Here is a 15276-nt window from a genome sequence, read left to right as displayed (position 1 = left end):
GCCGAGTCCCTGGTCTGGCAGACTGGTACCAGAAAGAGAAATCAATCAGCACCCTGTTGGTTCTTACAAGATTATTAGGGCTTCATTTGGGACCTGTCCCAAAGAACTTGTAACCTGAATAGAGAAGGCAAAAGGCAACAGCGGGGAAAGAAACATGTTGCAACCTTAAGAAGAGGCGTTAATGGGTTACAGGTATAACCAAGAGTAGACCCGTGGTCTCCTGCATTTCAGTCCAGTGTCTGGGCTCCAGGACCGTACCGAGCTTGCCGACATCATGGGATCGTACCCTTTAAGCAGAAGGGCGGAGGCAGTGCCAAGTCCCATCTTAAGGAGAGGTCAATTTTAGCCTCTACAGGGACATGCATTTGCTCCTCTTGATGACGTCTTTTGGTTTTTGAGGTAGATCACTGCAGAAATATTAATGCGCACCTGCCTTTTTATATATTGAACTGGAACAAACTTGGGCAACTCAGGGCTGATGGTTTCTCTTAGCATGGGCAAGAAAGCTCTTTAACCTTGTATCAGGTATCCAGGTTGTAGCCGTATTGGTCTAGAGGAAAAGGCAATCAGGACTCGTAGTAGAGATGATATCTTTTATTAGACCAACAAGATTTTTGCAAAAAAAAAAAAAAAAAAATTCACCAATGCCTGGAAAAGGGTGTTTGTGCCTGAAAGCTTGCAATTAAAGATTTTTTTTTGGCAAAAATTTTGTTGGTCTAATAAAAGATAGCATCTCTACTACGAGTCCTGATTGCCTTTAACCTTGTATGTATTCTTATGTCCCCCCAGCCTCTCATCCTTGAGTGAGTGCCACACTTCACTCTTGCCTGGCTGTATCCTACCCCTGTGTCTTCATTGTGGGCTGTCACTCCCAGCCTTAACTCTGAGCACTCCTGGCGCCTGTTGATATTGTCACCTTCATAGCAAACATTTGCTGTCTCAAGATGAGAGGTTAAAGGCAGGGAAGTTTCTAAAAGTTATGGGCTGCTAGTTTTTTATATCCTCTTTTAAAATTATTTTTAAAAAGGAACATAACTTCATCATACTGCATGCTTTTTGTTTGTACCTCCATTGTCCAAAAACAAGACAATGGATTTAAATGAGAGGCAAGGATTTTTGTGGGTGATATCTTTTATTGGTCAACTTGCATGGTTGGGGTAGGCTTAGCCAAGCTTTCACGGTCCTCTTCCTCCGGGTCTCTGGGGATGCGTTCAATTCACACTTTTAGATGTCAGCAAATTTGGTTTTTTTAAGACCCTGCCTTGAAATGCTTGAGCTGTCATATTGGTGGAACCAGTTTCTGATAAGTCCCTCTGTAAAGCAGGCCATAGCATCTATTTCTTAAAAAAAAAAAAAAAAAAAAGAAGAAAGGGATGCTTATTTTCTGCTTCTCTGTTCAGAGCGGGCTTCCATTAGTGGAAAAGCTGACTAATAAGGGGGAAGGGCGGACAGGCAGAGAGAGAGAGGCTCAGTGTAAGAAAAATGAGGAGACTTGCTCATGTTCCTGTGTGAAGCACAATGTTTGATAAATACTGACAGCATCCAAATGGGCTTTGTAACTTAACTAAGCCAATTCAAATATTACAGTAGATTTGTATAAATCTGAGGTTTAGTTAAAAATGAAGCAAAGCTGCCTTTTACGCTGTAGGGAGAACACTTGAGCTACTAAGTGACTTAGCAGCGCAGTAATTGGATTAGCATTTACGGGAGAGTGCAGTGGTGATGCAGCAGGGACCATCTCCAGTGGCTGCAGCACCGTCCTGTCCCCCGCCCCCTCCAGGCCAGCTACTTCAAGCTATCCCATCACTTTTAGCTCAAGTTAAAACACTTTTGCATGTTGATGGGAGTCTGGTTAAGAGTGAGGTTGGAGTTACGGCCTTGCACTAGCAGTGCAGCAAAGATGAGCCCTAAAGAAGCTTTTGACATCTTTTTAGGACCACGTGCTAGAAGGAGGCTTCTGTTCACTCTTCCCGCCAAACATCTTTACAACCTTTGGATTCAGTCTTGCAAATCTATCTTTGGAAGGACCCCCATTGATTCTTAGTAGGAGTTGCATGTGGGTAGCGGAGAGCTTGTATAACCGTGTTGGGCATTCAAGAGATCAGGCGGGCCCTTGTCTTGATGTGATGAAATTTTGTGTCGTTTTAGCTGGAAATGTACAGGGCCAAATTCTGCCCTGTTGTACCGGAGCAAATTACCTGTGGTTTACTAGGCTTTGCTTACCCCGAGTGCTGTAATGAAGAACTGCGATGAACAAGGAAATTCAAGGCGAAAGAATGCATGCTGCAAAACAGCACTGTCCCATTTGATCAGGAAACATTGAGGAACAAGCACCTTAAAGGCTATACCTTCTTGTTAGACATCCAAGTCACGTGTTTGCATAAATGTGCACGTAGGTACCAGCCACTGAGGTGGCCTGTTATAATAGATTTACCCATGGGCAACACTGGTTATGCCAAGTCCCAGCCTTTCACAGTCTGCCTTGGTCTGAGCACCTTTCTGCCTTCTTCTTCTCACCTGATCGGGAGACTGGACCTCGCCTCTTCCAACGAGAATTGAGGCCCTTGGGTCCTGGTGAGTTCCTGACGTGATCCTGGGTGGGACCAACCCGGGGCAATCTTAATTGGGAGAAATCAATTTAATGGTCTGTCCTTAGTCTGCTGGGGTCCAGTCTTCCCCCCGCACCCCCAAATTGGAGCTTCAAGTTCCATTTATAAGCCAGCATTTTGAGATTTCCTCTAGTCTTTCTTACTCGTCAGGGTGTAAATCAACTGTGGTGTCTTGCTTCCTCTGTAGTCCCTTAAGCGCTGCTTTTCTAAGTGGCAGCGACATACAATCAGCCATGCCAAGAAATCCACTGATCCTTTCCACATGCCCCCTTCTCTGGTCCTGTGCATCGGAGGCTCTGCAGAGATTTAGAAGGACGCTCTCTTACAAGAGCCCCTGATTTTCATTCTCTGTCTCTGCAGAGCATAACTGCAGCCCCTGGAGAGAGGGGCAGCCAGCGGCGGGATGTGGGTGAGCTGGCTTTTCAGTCCCTGAAAGGCCCAGCTAAGCAAACTTTCCTTGGAGAAAGCAGCAGCAAACAGAAGGCAGATCAATATGATGGGGCTATTCAATAAAGTGTTCTGTGTAAAGGATTCAGGCACTATAGTGACAAGTACTATATAAATGCCACCCCTGGAGTAAGCTCCGTACGATCATTTTGGGTAGTTGCATCTAAGGTAAACGGTGCCCATCGCTTCTCTTGGCTAATCAGGTTTTCAGGGGTGCATCTTAGTTCAAATTCAGCTCCGCCTGGCTTCCTGATTGGCGGGGGAAAATGAATCTGCCTCTGGATTGCTTAAAGACAATAGATGCGAGTCTTCTCAGTCTGTAACTAGAAACACCTATTTAGCTACCTTGGGCTTGCGGGGAGGAAGACGTCATTCAGTCCTTTTTAGCGTGTGAAGAATCTTTTGATGTGCAGTAATTGGCCTGTCTGCTGAAGCATCCTTTTCAGCTCCTGTGCACTCCAGTAATTGCGGCATTATAAAATATTTGAAGCATTTTGTACAAATCCTGAGCCATAAATTATGTAGTAGGGGAAATGGAAATGTGCTATAGCATGCGTTTCCAGGAAGCAAGAGACTGCACCAAAAAATGATGCACTGTAACTTGCTGTTCCATTGGCGTGGACATTTTGCAGAGTCATGCTGGATTTTTTTTTTATTTTTTTAAACATATTCTCTGGCAGGTTTCCCAGAGTCGCTATCGGAGCAACAGCAGTAACCAGAAGTGATGCATATCTCCAGCTGTTTGATTACAGTGTATTGGTCTTGATCCAGTATCCTGGTGGTGTTTAAATCTTCACCTGTGCAATGTCTGAACTTCAAGCCTGACTTTAAAAGTAATAACAATAGATCCATTTTTTAAACATATTTTTTTCCCCACGTTGTAATGGTGCGAGATGTGTCCCTGCGAATGCTGCACGCTCGTCATGGGAGAGCTGTTGCCACATGTACTCCTCATTGAGGTTCCTTTTAACTATTTCTTTTCCCCTTTGGGGCAACTGATGTCAACTGTATTGGGGACAGCTTCTTCGAAACCAGTGGCATGCCTTGCTTGGTAGACGCTGCACTGGTGAAGTGTTAAAACACTGAGTCGTTCATCAGAATCGGTGAAATGCCAGGGGCTGGAGAGAGGAGATTGTATAGATGTAGCTGATTCCCAGTCCAGCCAGAACCACACACAATGTCTTTAATATCTGGGTGTTTTCTGGAGAACTGGAGGGGGGCAGTTGAACCCGTGTCCCTTGTGCCATGAACTCCTAGATAAAACAATGCGAGGGGTGCCATGGCACCCGGATTGGGAACTGCTGCTCTGCGGGAAGCTTCTGTTCATGTTGGGAACTCTTCGCTTGAACTGTAAATCGAATCTGAATTCCCTGCTCGTGGCCCTTAAGTATTGCTGAAGTGCATTTGCAGGGCCTCCAGCGCTGTTTACATCCTAATCCCCTCGGGACAGGAATATCGTGCTTAGTGTGTCTGCAAAAGCGGAGTGTAAGATGTAAGGTGCGCTAATACCAGGCAAGTCTTAATGACTTTGCTGCATCCAGGCACTGACCAAATCCATCCTGTCTCCTCATCCCCTTCTGTTCGATCCCCAGAGGTGCTGGCTGGTTCTTCCCTGAATGCTAGCGTCTCCTTCTGGCCTTTCAGCTCTCTTCTCGCCTCCGGTTGCTGTAGGCACATGAATTGTTAACAGTATAAAAAAGAAAAGAAAAGAATGGGAAGCTTCCTTGGATGACTCTGCAGTTTTAAATGGGAACAGTCGCATATAGGGAGTCACTGTTAAGATGTCTTATCTGACTAACGTCCTGCCTCTCTGTCTTTCAGCTGCTTGTGTTCCTTGGCACCACTGCTGCTCAGTCCAAGCTGACGTCTGAACCGCATGCCATAAACCTCTCTTCTGGCAAATACCACCACCTCGACCGTGCCACTAACAAAGAACTGATCTGTGACAAGTGTCCTGCGGGAACCTACGTGTCTAAGCATTGTACAAAGACTACCTTGAGAGAGTGCAGCCCTTGCCCAGTTGGGACCTTTACCAAACATGAAAATGGCATTGAGAGATGCCATCTCTGTAGGAAACCGTGCGAACCGCCAATGACTGAGAAAATAGCCTGTTCTGCCTTGACTGACCGGGAGTGCACTTGCCTGAGTGGTACTTTTCGGGTTAATGACACTTGCAGACTTCACGCGGTGTGCCCAGTTGGCTGGGGTGTGCGGAAGAAAGGAACGGAGACTGAGGATGTCAAGTGTAAACAATGCCCTCCCGGTACCTTTTCGGATGTGCCTTCTAGCGTGATGAGATGCAAACCGTACACTAAATGCTTGGGAAAAAACGTGCTGATAAAACTTGGGACAAGAAAGAGTGACAGCATCTGTGGGGATCCCTCATCCCTCCTTAGCACAGTATCTTCATCAAGCCGAGAAGAGTCTGAAGAACGCTACGAAGTTCAATCTACCACTTATTTTCCCAAAGGTAGCTTTGGCCTCTGGCTCTAATTTTAAGGCTGTTTTGTTCCACGTATCTGGTTGGGGGACACGATTACAAAACTCTAGATTCCTTTATTCTGTTAAAAGGCGCCTTGCTGTCTTGCATCATGGATTATGGGCTTGAACTGTACAGCTGCTCTAGGGCTAGAACAATTTGGAAACCCTTTTTAAAATACCAATGACCTTCCGTCTCTCCTGAAATGTGTTCCAGCACTATGGGGTAGACTTCTAATGAATCAGTTGGCATTTATTATAGGAAAGCTTGAAACAGTGATTTCCTACAAACTATTAGCCATCTGCAGTAGGACTTTCTTATATATCATAATTGTCTGCTTTAATATGGTTCCTTTCTCACTCCCCTTTTCGTATATATGTAAGATTCCCCACCGCCAACTGCTTGTAGAAGAAACGTGGCATTTTGTATCAAATTATGATTTATATCAAATATGGGCTTTGACTTCATCCAAAATTATACATGCTTTCAGTCTTTGCCACACTGCTTTTTTGTTCTGAATGTGTAGATTGCCTGGAAAAAGCACCTAGCTGGTCTGTTTTTAACTCATTGAAGGAAAACTGCACATCATTCAGGGAAAAAAAAGGCTATACGTGAAAGCGCAGTTAGCCAAGTTTAACCTCCCTAAAGTAGTCACTTCTTGTAAAGGCTAGATGCCCAGTTTGTGCTGCCTGAGAGAGGATTCATGTTCACCTAGGCTGGATTGGGAATAAAACCAATCTGCCAGGCTGCAGTTCTTGCTGTAGTGGCCTCTTTTCTTTTTTGCAAGACTTGTAGTTGGTAAGTTTTTGTCAAGTGCACATTCTTTGATGGTAGGAAAGTTGAGTAAGAAAATCTGTATTAAAAAACATATTCAATTTTGTAGACCAGCAACTGTAAGCCCCTTTAGTGTAAGGTTATAAACTTCACAGGTAAATGTTGTTGTAATGGCTTGAAATCTTTCCTGTGGAAGCTAAAACCCCCAAGGACTTGCACAAACTTTACGCTTTCTAGAAGACAAAGGTTTATGTAAATTTTGGCTAGATACAAATTAGCAACATCCCTCTAATTCACCCATTTTCTTTAGCTGACATCCTGGAATTAATGTATGTAGCACAGATGTAGTCTGCTGGCTGGATTGGGCCTGTGGAGCCCTATCATCCAGGCTGTGGTGCTGCCTGCAGGTCTCAGATTGGCCCTGGCCCAATACGTGGAACTAGTCTGGCATATGATGCCTAGGGCTGGTCCAGGATGCACACAGTGTGCTGGGGCCTGATGTGTTTGACATCCTTTTGTTAACTAACAAACCCAAAGTAATAGAGATGACAAATGAATGATGCAGCATAGTAATATAAAGTCTCAAACCTTTCTTTTGAGGTAGGTACAATTAAAACTCAGCGTCCTCGCTGAATAAATGCTCTTCAAGGTCTGCTTGGAACATTTCATTTCCAAGTCCTGGCCAGCAAAGTGTCTTTGTGCTGCTTATGACTCTTCATACGTGTGATCACAAGGTTTCTCTTCCTTTTGCAGGCATGACCCCTTCATTTTCAAGCTTTGCTGCCTCTCCTAGACCAAATGTGTACAACAGCACAAAGGAACCAACAGATGTTTACAACGAAACCTCAGCAAATCAGACGGACGGTGTCAACCTGACCGTCTCCAGGGCTATCGATCACCAGCAGCGCTACCACCACACACATGCCAGTCAGTCAGTCCTGAAAGTGCAGCCAGCACTGGAGATGACAGGAGGTGAGAAGGCGAGCATCCCCTACAAGCCTCCCAAGAGAGGACTTAACCGCCAGAACGCCCACAAGCATTTCGATATCAATGAACATTTACCGTGGATGATTGTCCTGTTTCTGCTGCTAGTTCTTGTGGTTATAGTTGTGTGCAGTGTCAGGAAAAGCTCACGGACTCTGAAGAAAGGACCTCGGCAAGATCCCAGTACCATTGTGGAAAAGGCTGGTCTGAAAAAAACCTCAACTCCAACTCAGAACAGAGAAAAATGGATCTGTTACTGCAACGGGCACGGTAAGCAATATCGCTCGGGAACGTGACAGCAGGTGGAATATGGAGGATTGGCAGGGGTCATGTCTCTTTCTCTCTCAACCTCTTCCAAAAATTCTTCAAGCTTTTTGCCTGTTTAGACTTGCCACATCCGCCACTAGCTGCAGATATCTGTAGGATGCTTTTGGTATGCCATGTTCACATCTAGTGAATCAGTCCAAAGCTTCTTTGCTTACTGTGCCTCATAGCCAGCAGCATCCTTCCTCCTTTCATTGCAGGCTCTTCCTTAGGCTGCCTTTTTGCCTCCTGCCTGCTTCCTCTGATCTCTGCTTCCTCACTCCCACCATCCTGTTTTTCCCATTGTAGTCCTTCCTTTCTGACCAGTTTTCCACAAGCCCGCTCAAGGTGTAATCTGTCCTTCACTGCTCCTTTTTCCATCTGAATCCTTGTTAAGAGGACCTTGAAAGAGGCAGTACCCTGCCTTCCCCTCCCCGCTTTCTCCCTCAGTCTGCCCATAGCTCCTCTGTCACCTCAGTGTACACCTGGCTGTCTCTTGCAGGTTTTCTGCCTTTCCAACCTCTCTGCCTAGCTCTGGAGGGATATAGTCCCTTTCCTGGCCAAAGCCTTGACCCCGACCGGCATCCTGAGCTCCAGATACTTTGACTTAGTGCAGTCCAGGTTGTAAAAAGCAGAAGATGGGTGCATCTGTTCCGCACCCAAACACCAAACCTACTCCCTAGAAACAGCCCTGCCCCTGCTAAACGGTTAACCCTTCACCATCCCCTCTCCACCCTGACAGCTCATTTGCTTTTGCCCATCTAATGCTGTGCTTTCACTTACCCAGCAATACTCCCACAGACAATCTCCTGTTCCCCTTGTATTGGAGACAACTCCTCTGCCAAGTCGGCCTCTGTAGACCATTGCTAATGCAGCCTCAGCACTAAGGCACTGAGAGGAGGCATCCTGGATCCCTTATACACCTCCTTATTGTGATCCTACACATGGGAGAGGCTAAGGGCCACCAGCAGAGGCACCCCGCCTCTCTGAATTCCTTATCCTGCCACGCTCAGATTTAATCCCCATATCCCCTCATCATGATTGCACCTTGCCAGCCTGCTACAGGTGATCCCCCTCCCATTCTACGTACTTGCACCTAACAGTAAAGGCACGGAGAGGTGGTTAGCTTTGATAGTCCGAAGTCAGGTGGAAGGTGGCAGTGCTGCTGAGTGCTTGCAGGAAATTCCCAGGAACTGCTATCAACTGGTGCGGGGCAGAGGTTGGTGGTGAAGGCGAGGCGGGCATGTGTTTTCCTTCTTGAATTCTGGAAACTTGTTGCTGAGCCTGACCTGGAAGAGTGCGAGAGGCCTCGGGGCAGCCGTCGGTGGGCATTGACAGTTCTCCAGGTGGCTTTTCTAGTTCAACTAAGGAAACGTGGTTGTTCTCTAGGCACTTGTAATTACTGGGTAGCGTTGGGATAGATGTCGATGTGGCTCGGAGCTCATCTCTTTATCAGTGTGACTTCAGGCACCTTACAACGACATCCCTGTTTTACAGGTGGGAAAACTGAGGTACAGGTGAACTGACTTGACTTACCTTCCGGTTTGACCTCAGGCCAGTGGTGAAGCTTAGAGTAGACCAGAGATCTCTCAAGTCCCAGGCCATGTGGCTGCTGTAGGAATATGAGTTCATTGTCTCCCTCCTAATAAACGCTATGGCTGTGCTTTAAAATGCTTGGAGTATGTGGGTACTAATTGACCAGGTTTCCCACTTTTAATGGACTCCTCTTACCCAGCAAGCCAGTTAACTAAGCTAATTTCCTTCTCTAACAAGTTAGACTCAACTTTTTCTTGACAAATCCTGGTTGGCTTTTTCTTACCACTGTATATTCCTCTAGGTACGTGTACATTAACTAAATTGTTTTAGAGCCTTTATGGGGAGTGGAGTTAGACTGAGTAGTCTGTAATTCCTTGGGCCCTTGTTTTTCCCGTTTAGATGGACAAACTGTTTTCCTATCATCTTTTAAGAACCTTCCCCATCCTCCATCAGTTCTTTAGGACAGATGTTAGCAATCCAGCTGTTACTTCGGTTATTGCCTTAGATACTCGTGGGCGGATTTCATCAGGCTCTGCTCATCTGAGTACATCTAGCTGACCTATGTGTTGTTTTCCTGTTCTGGCCTGCACTTCTATCCCACTGTTTGGATGGTTTTAATTATCTCATCACAATTAATCTTTAAGGCCTGAAGCAAAGGCAGCATTGTGTACTGCATCCTTCTTTGCATTAGCTATTATTTTGTTCTCATTCCTCATTAAATACTGTGATAGACCTATAGTTTCTTTGGGATTTCTTGTATTTCTAGAACGGCTTCTTATTGCTTTTTCTGCCACTTGCTAGCTGTAGGTTGTTTTGTACTGTAAACTTTCGTATTTTAGCCCTGCATGCTCAAGCTATTCCTTTTATACTTCTAATTAAGCATGTGTCTTCCTTTCTGTATTTTATATACCTCTGTTTTGGTTTTCAAGTCTGTAGAAAGCTCTCAAAGCAGGCATATTGACCTCCAGTTACACCTTTGATCTTGCATTGCATCGAGATTGTGCACTTCAGTATAGTCTTTCAGTAATTGTTCCCTTCCCTGGACTCTTAACCAGTTCTCCTAAGGTGATTTTTGCATTCTGCATTGCCATACTGGGTCAGCCCACAGGTCCATGGAGCCCAGTATTTTGTATCTCAGTGGTACAGAATGGATACTGTGGGGGAGAGCATTTGTGGACTGATCTGTCCCGTACCCATCTTACCCTACAACTTCCACCGTTTAGAGACCCCCAAAGTCCTAATTTGGTGCTTGCACCTGGACTCTGAAGTTTATTTATTGCTAAAAGTCTCTTTTTGTGTGGCTTGGTTGTTGGAAGTTCATTACTTGTAAATATTTTGCTCAGTGTGGGTCCAATTCAATGGTTATGGCATGTACCCTTCCAGCTCTCGTAAAATCTGGGTGGTTCCTCATCCTATAACCTGTATGACAACACTTGCTAAATTTGTATATCCCACTTTCCATTGGCTGTGTTACTGTAAGAAATATATTTAGGTGATGACCTGTATTCCAGGAATACCATCCTTGCTTAGTCTTAAACTTGAATTGTAAACCTCTATGGCCCATGCGGCACTCCTAATTCCAAAGAAACTGGGATAAGAGCACTTGGATCAATGATCCTTGGCTCAGGTGATGCAGCCTCCTGGGATGCCATTAGATGCTTTTAAGGGTGGCATGGGATGTCCCCGGCACGTGACTGACAAAATGAACCCAGAGATGTCAAATAGGCATCCAGAGCATCAAGAACCCTCTGACCTGCTGTGGTTGTGCTGAGTTCTCTGCAACAGGAGAATTGCTCTAATATTTTTTTTTTTCCCCTCGTGGTCAAAAAAAAACAAGTGAAAGCTTAGAGCTGGCATTTCCAAAGGGAACCTTAAATCTAAGGAGATTGAGACCTGCTAATTTAGTACGCCTCCTGTAGGTGACGGGGCTGGCAAACCTTATAGCAGAGCTGGGACTCTGCAGTAGGATATCCTTTTGCTCTGTCTGTCTCCTAAGCCCTGGGCCGTCCTGAATGGGGAATTTCCTGGAGAGGGTGGAGGAAAGGAGAGTTCAGAGGTGTGAAGCCTCCTGTTCATCTCCATCTGTTTTTCTTAGCTGGATAAGAACGCAGCACAGCAAGATGAACACAGCATAAATTAATAGCTTGAGGTTGCGTGACCTGCTTCGGTCATCTCCATGGATGATCTTACTCCCTTATCAACGTGCCCTGTCTCAGGTGCTCACCCCAGGTCCAGCACTTTTACGTATCTTGCCACCAACATCCCTGTTCTCAGCTTCCATATGGGGCAGAGGTTTTTTTTTTTTTCTTTTGCCCCTATGCTAACTCAAGGAAGCAAACTGGCCAAGACTCTCTAGAAGAGCATAACCCTCCCCTGCTTCCCCTCCACCCCATCCTGTCACCTACGTGGGGGAGAACGTAGAGTTGGCAAGCCTCCCTCCCCTTGCTGCAACCGCAGGGCCCCTTCCTTTGCCCGTGTCATTTTGCACGTGTCAGCTGCTTTTTGCCAATAGTTTGGGCCGCTTCGCTATTCTTGGTTTACCTAAATTAAACCCGAAGCAGCAAAATTTTGACTTGGAGATCCATCATAACCCCTATTCCTTTTCTCCCGCGCTAGAGATCTCCCAGTTTGTATTTTGTACTGCCAGTTTGAAAGTCTGTGGCTTGACAATGCAGGCAAAATGAAAGAAACCCGTTAATACTTTGTCTAATTGCAAATGCAGCTGTAGCACAGATGGCACCGGTTCGGGTTTCCTTGCAACAGACTGTATTAATTTGGTGGCTTTCACCAAAATGTCTCTGATGCGGAGTTAGCTTCTTGAGGGGGTTCGTGGACACATTTCTCTGGTTAAGTACCAAGCAGATCTGACTCTTATGCCCCCATCTCTTGAAAATAAGAAGCCAGGATAGTGGAAATTCAGGGGAAGCGCTCTGTTCATTAAATTAACCCATTACAGAACTGTGGATGCCTTGAAAACAAACCCGAGAGGACTGAAGTGAAGCAGCTTGGCAGAGTTTCGCGCTCGGATGTGGCAGCAGTTTGGGTGCGTGCAGGGTAGGGGGGGGAAATCTCTGCTGCAAGTCCTCCCCTGAAGCACCGACCACAAAACACATGGATGCATTTCGGTAAGAAACTCGCTGCTCGGTTCAGAGGTTTGGAACGTGCGAAGTTTCATGGCCTGAAAGCTCTGAGACTCAAGGCAGCCCTTGGAAAATGACAGCTTCTCTTAGCTTTCACTCACTTCTTGACTACAGAAAAATAATAGAGCCATTCTTCTGCTGCAAAGCACTTGGACTGCAACAGGTCAGCATGCTTTTGACACTGGATTTCTATTTGAAATCATGGGGTTTATCTTGTGAATCGTGTGTAGGTGTTTTAGCACTTTAGGTGCATAATATTATGTAGCACCTTGCAGCGCCCTGGTTGAAAATTGCTGCTTTAGACCGATTCAGATCCAACTTATGCTGCTATCGACTGAAAGTTAGAATCTGTATCCGGTGTATTGACTCAATCTGTTCTGTGGCCCAATAGGTAGGGATCCAAATGTTAAACTGCCACAGCTAACAGTCTGGTTGGCAGTGCCAAAAGGGGCACTGTGGAACCGATTGTTTCTCCCAAATCAGGGTTAAAGACTGCAGGTGAGCCTGTGTCTTGACATATGCCCTGCCCTGCTCTGACCATCTGTTAAAGAAATGCTATCAAGCCTGCCAGTGTAACAGCTGTGGGGGTTGCTCAAGTCAGGCCACTTAAGATACCTGGCTACTGTTAAGAAATGCTTGGGTGATCTGACCCCAGCTGACTTCCTGCCCCTTGGGCAGGGGGCTGGACCCGATGCTCTCGCAAGCCTTAATGTCTATGAATCTATTCATCTAAGAAGTGCGTCTGAACAAATCGCATTTTGAAGGGTTTATGTAAAAGTTGTGCTCCCATCTTTTCATCTCTTCTATTGATCAGTTCAGTAAACAGCTCTAACCTCTGGCTGTAAAGAAAGAACTTCTTTACGCCCACTATCAAATTCATAAAACTTTATAAAAGCAGGTTTCATTTAGCTTTAATATCCTTCAAATCTAATTTTAAATTCACTTTTAAACCTGATATTCAGGTGCACCAGTTGAAGAGACGTGGGAGATTTGGTTCTTGTGAAATCTGGGGTCATAGAACAGATGTACCTAGCAGTGCCTGGGATTGGTATTTCTCTAAGTGCAATGCTGTGTTTGTGAGGATGTGAATACTAGAATGAAGTGGTCCAAACTAAACATTTTAATCCCCAGTTTCCGAATGTGCGTACTTTTTCCTGCTGCTTTGAGGAATTTGAATAAAATACCATATTTTCTTTTATAAAGCCCTCCCCCCAAATAAAACATGCACCTTTGTGGAAGGCAGAATGTAGAAACTCAGTGAGCCAGACATGTGGCAGTCTCTCTTACAGTGAAGAAAACCACTTTTCACTTAAAATGCTCACTCTGATTTTGGGGGCAAAAGTGTGTTGCATGTGGGGAAAATAATCATGGCGCTAACGCTAGCCCAGCTCTTGATGGCTCATATTTGAGTCTGAATTGCTAAAACACTTGTAATGCTGTTGTAATCCAGCGTAGCAATTCTTAGCATGGGACATTATCCCTTGTCTTTTATCCGTGTCTAAATTGGTGGTTCTGTCCTGAGTTGGCGTTTGTATCTTAAAACAAACTGCCTGACAAGTAAACCTAAAATTAGTTCTAGGCAGCTGGAGCTAAATAAAAGCCTATGTCCTTAACATGAAGTTGCTCCATACGCAGACTCAGAACAGTTTAAATGGTGCAGAGGTCTTGGCGTGGCTTACCATGACTCATCAGTGACCCGAGCATCAGGACAGCGGGGCTAGCGATACCATTGCTCCTGGTCTTTACTGACTGCCTGGCCTTAAGTAAATGAAACCATTCTGTCTCTATGTTTCTCTCTGTAAAATAGACAGTGTTCTTGTGGGGGGACTAGTAGTCTTTTTGGCATCATTTTGGAGGTGAAATGCTTTTGGTGCACTACAGTTCCTGGATTATGGGGTTTCTTACACCCAAGATTTACTTTTTAACAAAGTTGCAAACCTCTGTACAGCAGCATTTCTTGCTAATGAAATGAAACCTCCCAGTTGGGCTGCTGGAATTGTAATCCATTCTCATTTTATAGCCCCTGTTTTAACACTTTCTCTGTGGTGCCCATCCCCTACAAGGTGGGACATTCCCTGTAGCAGGGGCTGGCAAACTACAGTCCATGAGCCAGATCCAGCCTCCAAAGGGATTCGATCCAGCACATGTTTTACTAGCATCCTGATGGCTCCCTGTTCTTGCCTAGACGTCCTGTCTTGCCCACGGTTTGTATGTTTTGCAAACTTTCCTGCTGCCCCAGAGGTCCTTGCTTTGTGTGGAGGGCCACCACACATCACCGCCATCGCCGCTGCATTATCTGGTCCAGGTTGTTACCACGCTCTTTGGTGATTGTATTTTGGTGGAGGTAGAGTTAGGGGTGGGGCAAGCTAGAGTGAATTAGGGGTGTGGAAAGCATCTCCCTTGTGCAAAGCAGGGACAACTAGAGTGGCTGCAGGGGTTCAGGGGCCTGTGGTAGCTTGGTGGCAAGCCTCTGGCCTATTGTTAGGGCAGAGGTCATCAACTTTATACTGGCCTTTTTGTGGGGGGCTGTGAGACAACCAGTGCCCCAGGGTGCTGTGGCACCCGTGGTGGACACGCATCTCCTACTCACTCTGTTCCTCCCGGGGGCGCTTCATATTGCTCGCCTACCATGCCTTGATGTTGTTAAAAAAAAGCTGAGGAGGCTGCCCCAAGGGCCCAAAGCGAGTCCAGTCTACTGCCAACCTGCCTTTATCCAGTCCATCGTGCCCCTTCAGGCCTATTGTGCCCTGGGACACCGAGTGCCTGAAGGGCTGTGTTCATGGCTTCCATCTGCCCGTACGGCAACGCCTGTGCCTTGCAGATCTTATGCGTTATTATTTCAGTGACGTCCCATTGCAATGCATGTCTCAGGTCTCAAAGCCTTCAGGGCTTTGGCCTTCCCAGCTCTGGCCCCCTTTTTCTGGCTGTGCCCCTGCCTTTCCCCAGGCACGGGGTGCATATGTGCCACCAAGCACTGCCCTTTTGGGTCAAGTGACTCCCTAGC

General features: G+C 46.0%; 1 protein-coding gene across 1 annotated transcript in view; it reads left to right on the top strand.

The window, feature by feature from the left end:
* Positions 1-3012: 3012 nt before the first annotated feature.
* TNFRSF21 (TNF receptor superfamily member 21) overlaps positions 3013-15276 on the top strand; it is a 52324-nt gene continuing 40060 nt past the window's right edge. Inside the window, exons 1-3 of the mRNA XM_014525514.2 lie at positions 3013-3018; positions 4878-5526; positions 7063-7563. Of these exons, the coding sequence (XP_014381000.1) occupies positions 3013-3018; positions 4878-5526; positions 7063-7563 (1156 nt within the window). The remainder of the gene's footprint in view (positions 3019-4877; positions 5527-7062; positions 7564-15276) is intronic.

This window comes from Alligator sinensis, unplaced genomic scaffold (assembly GCF_000455745.1).
Source record: "Alligator sinensis unplaced genomic scaffold, ASM45574v1 scaffold1666_1, whole genome shotgun sequence".
Classification (NCBI taxonomy): domain Eukaryota; kingdom Metazoa; phylum Chordata; order Crocodylia; family Alligatoridae; genus Alligator; species Alligator sinensis.
This window is presented reverse-complemented; position numbering and strand designations above follow the sequence as displayed.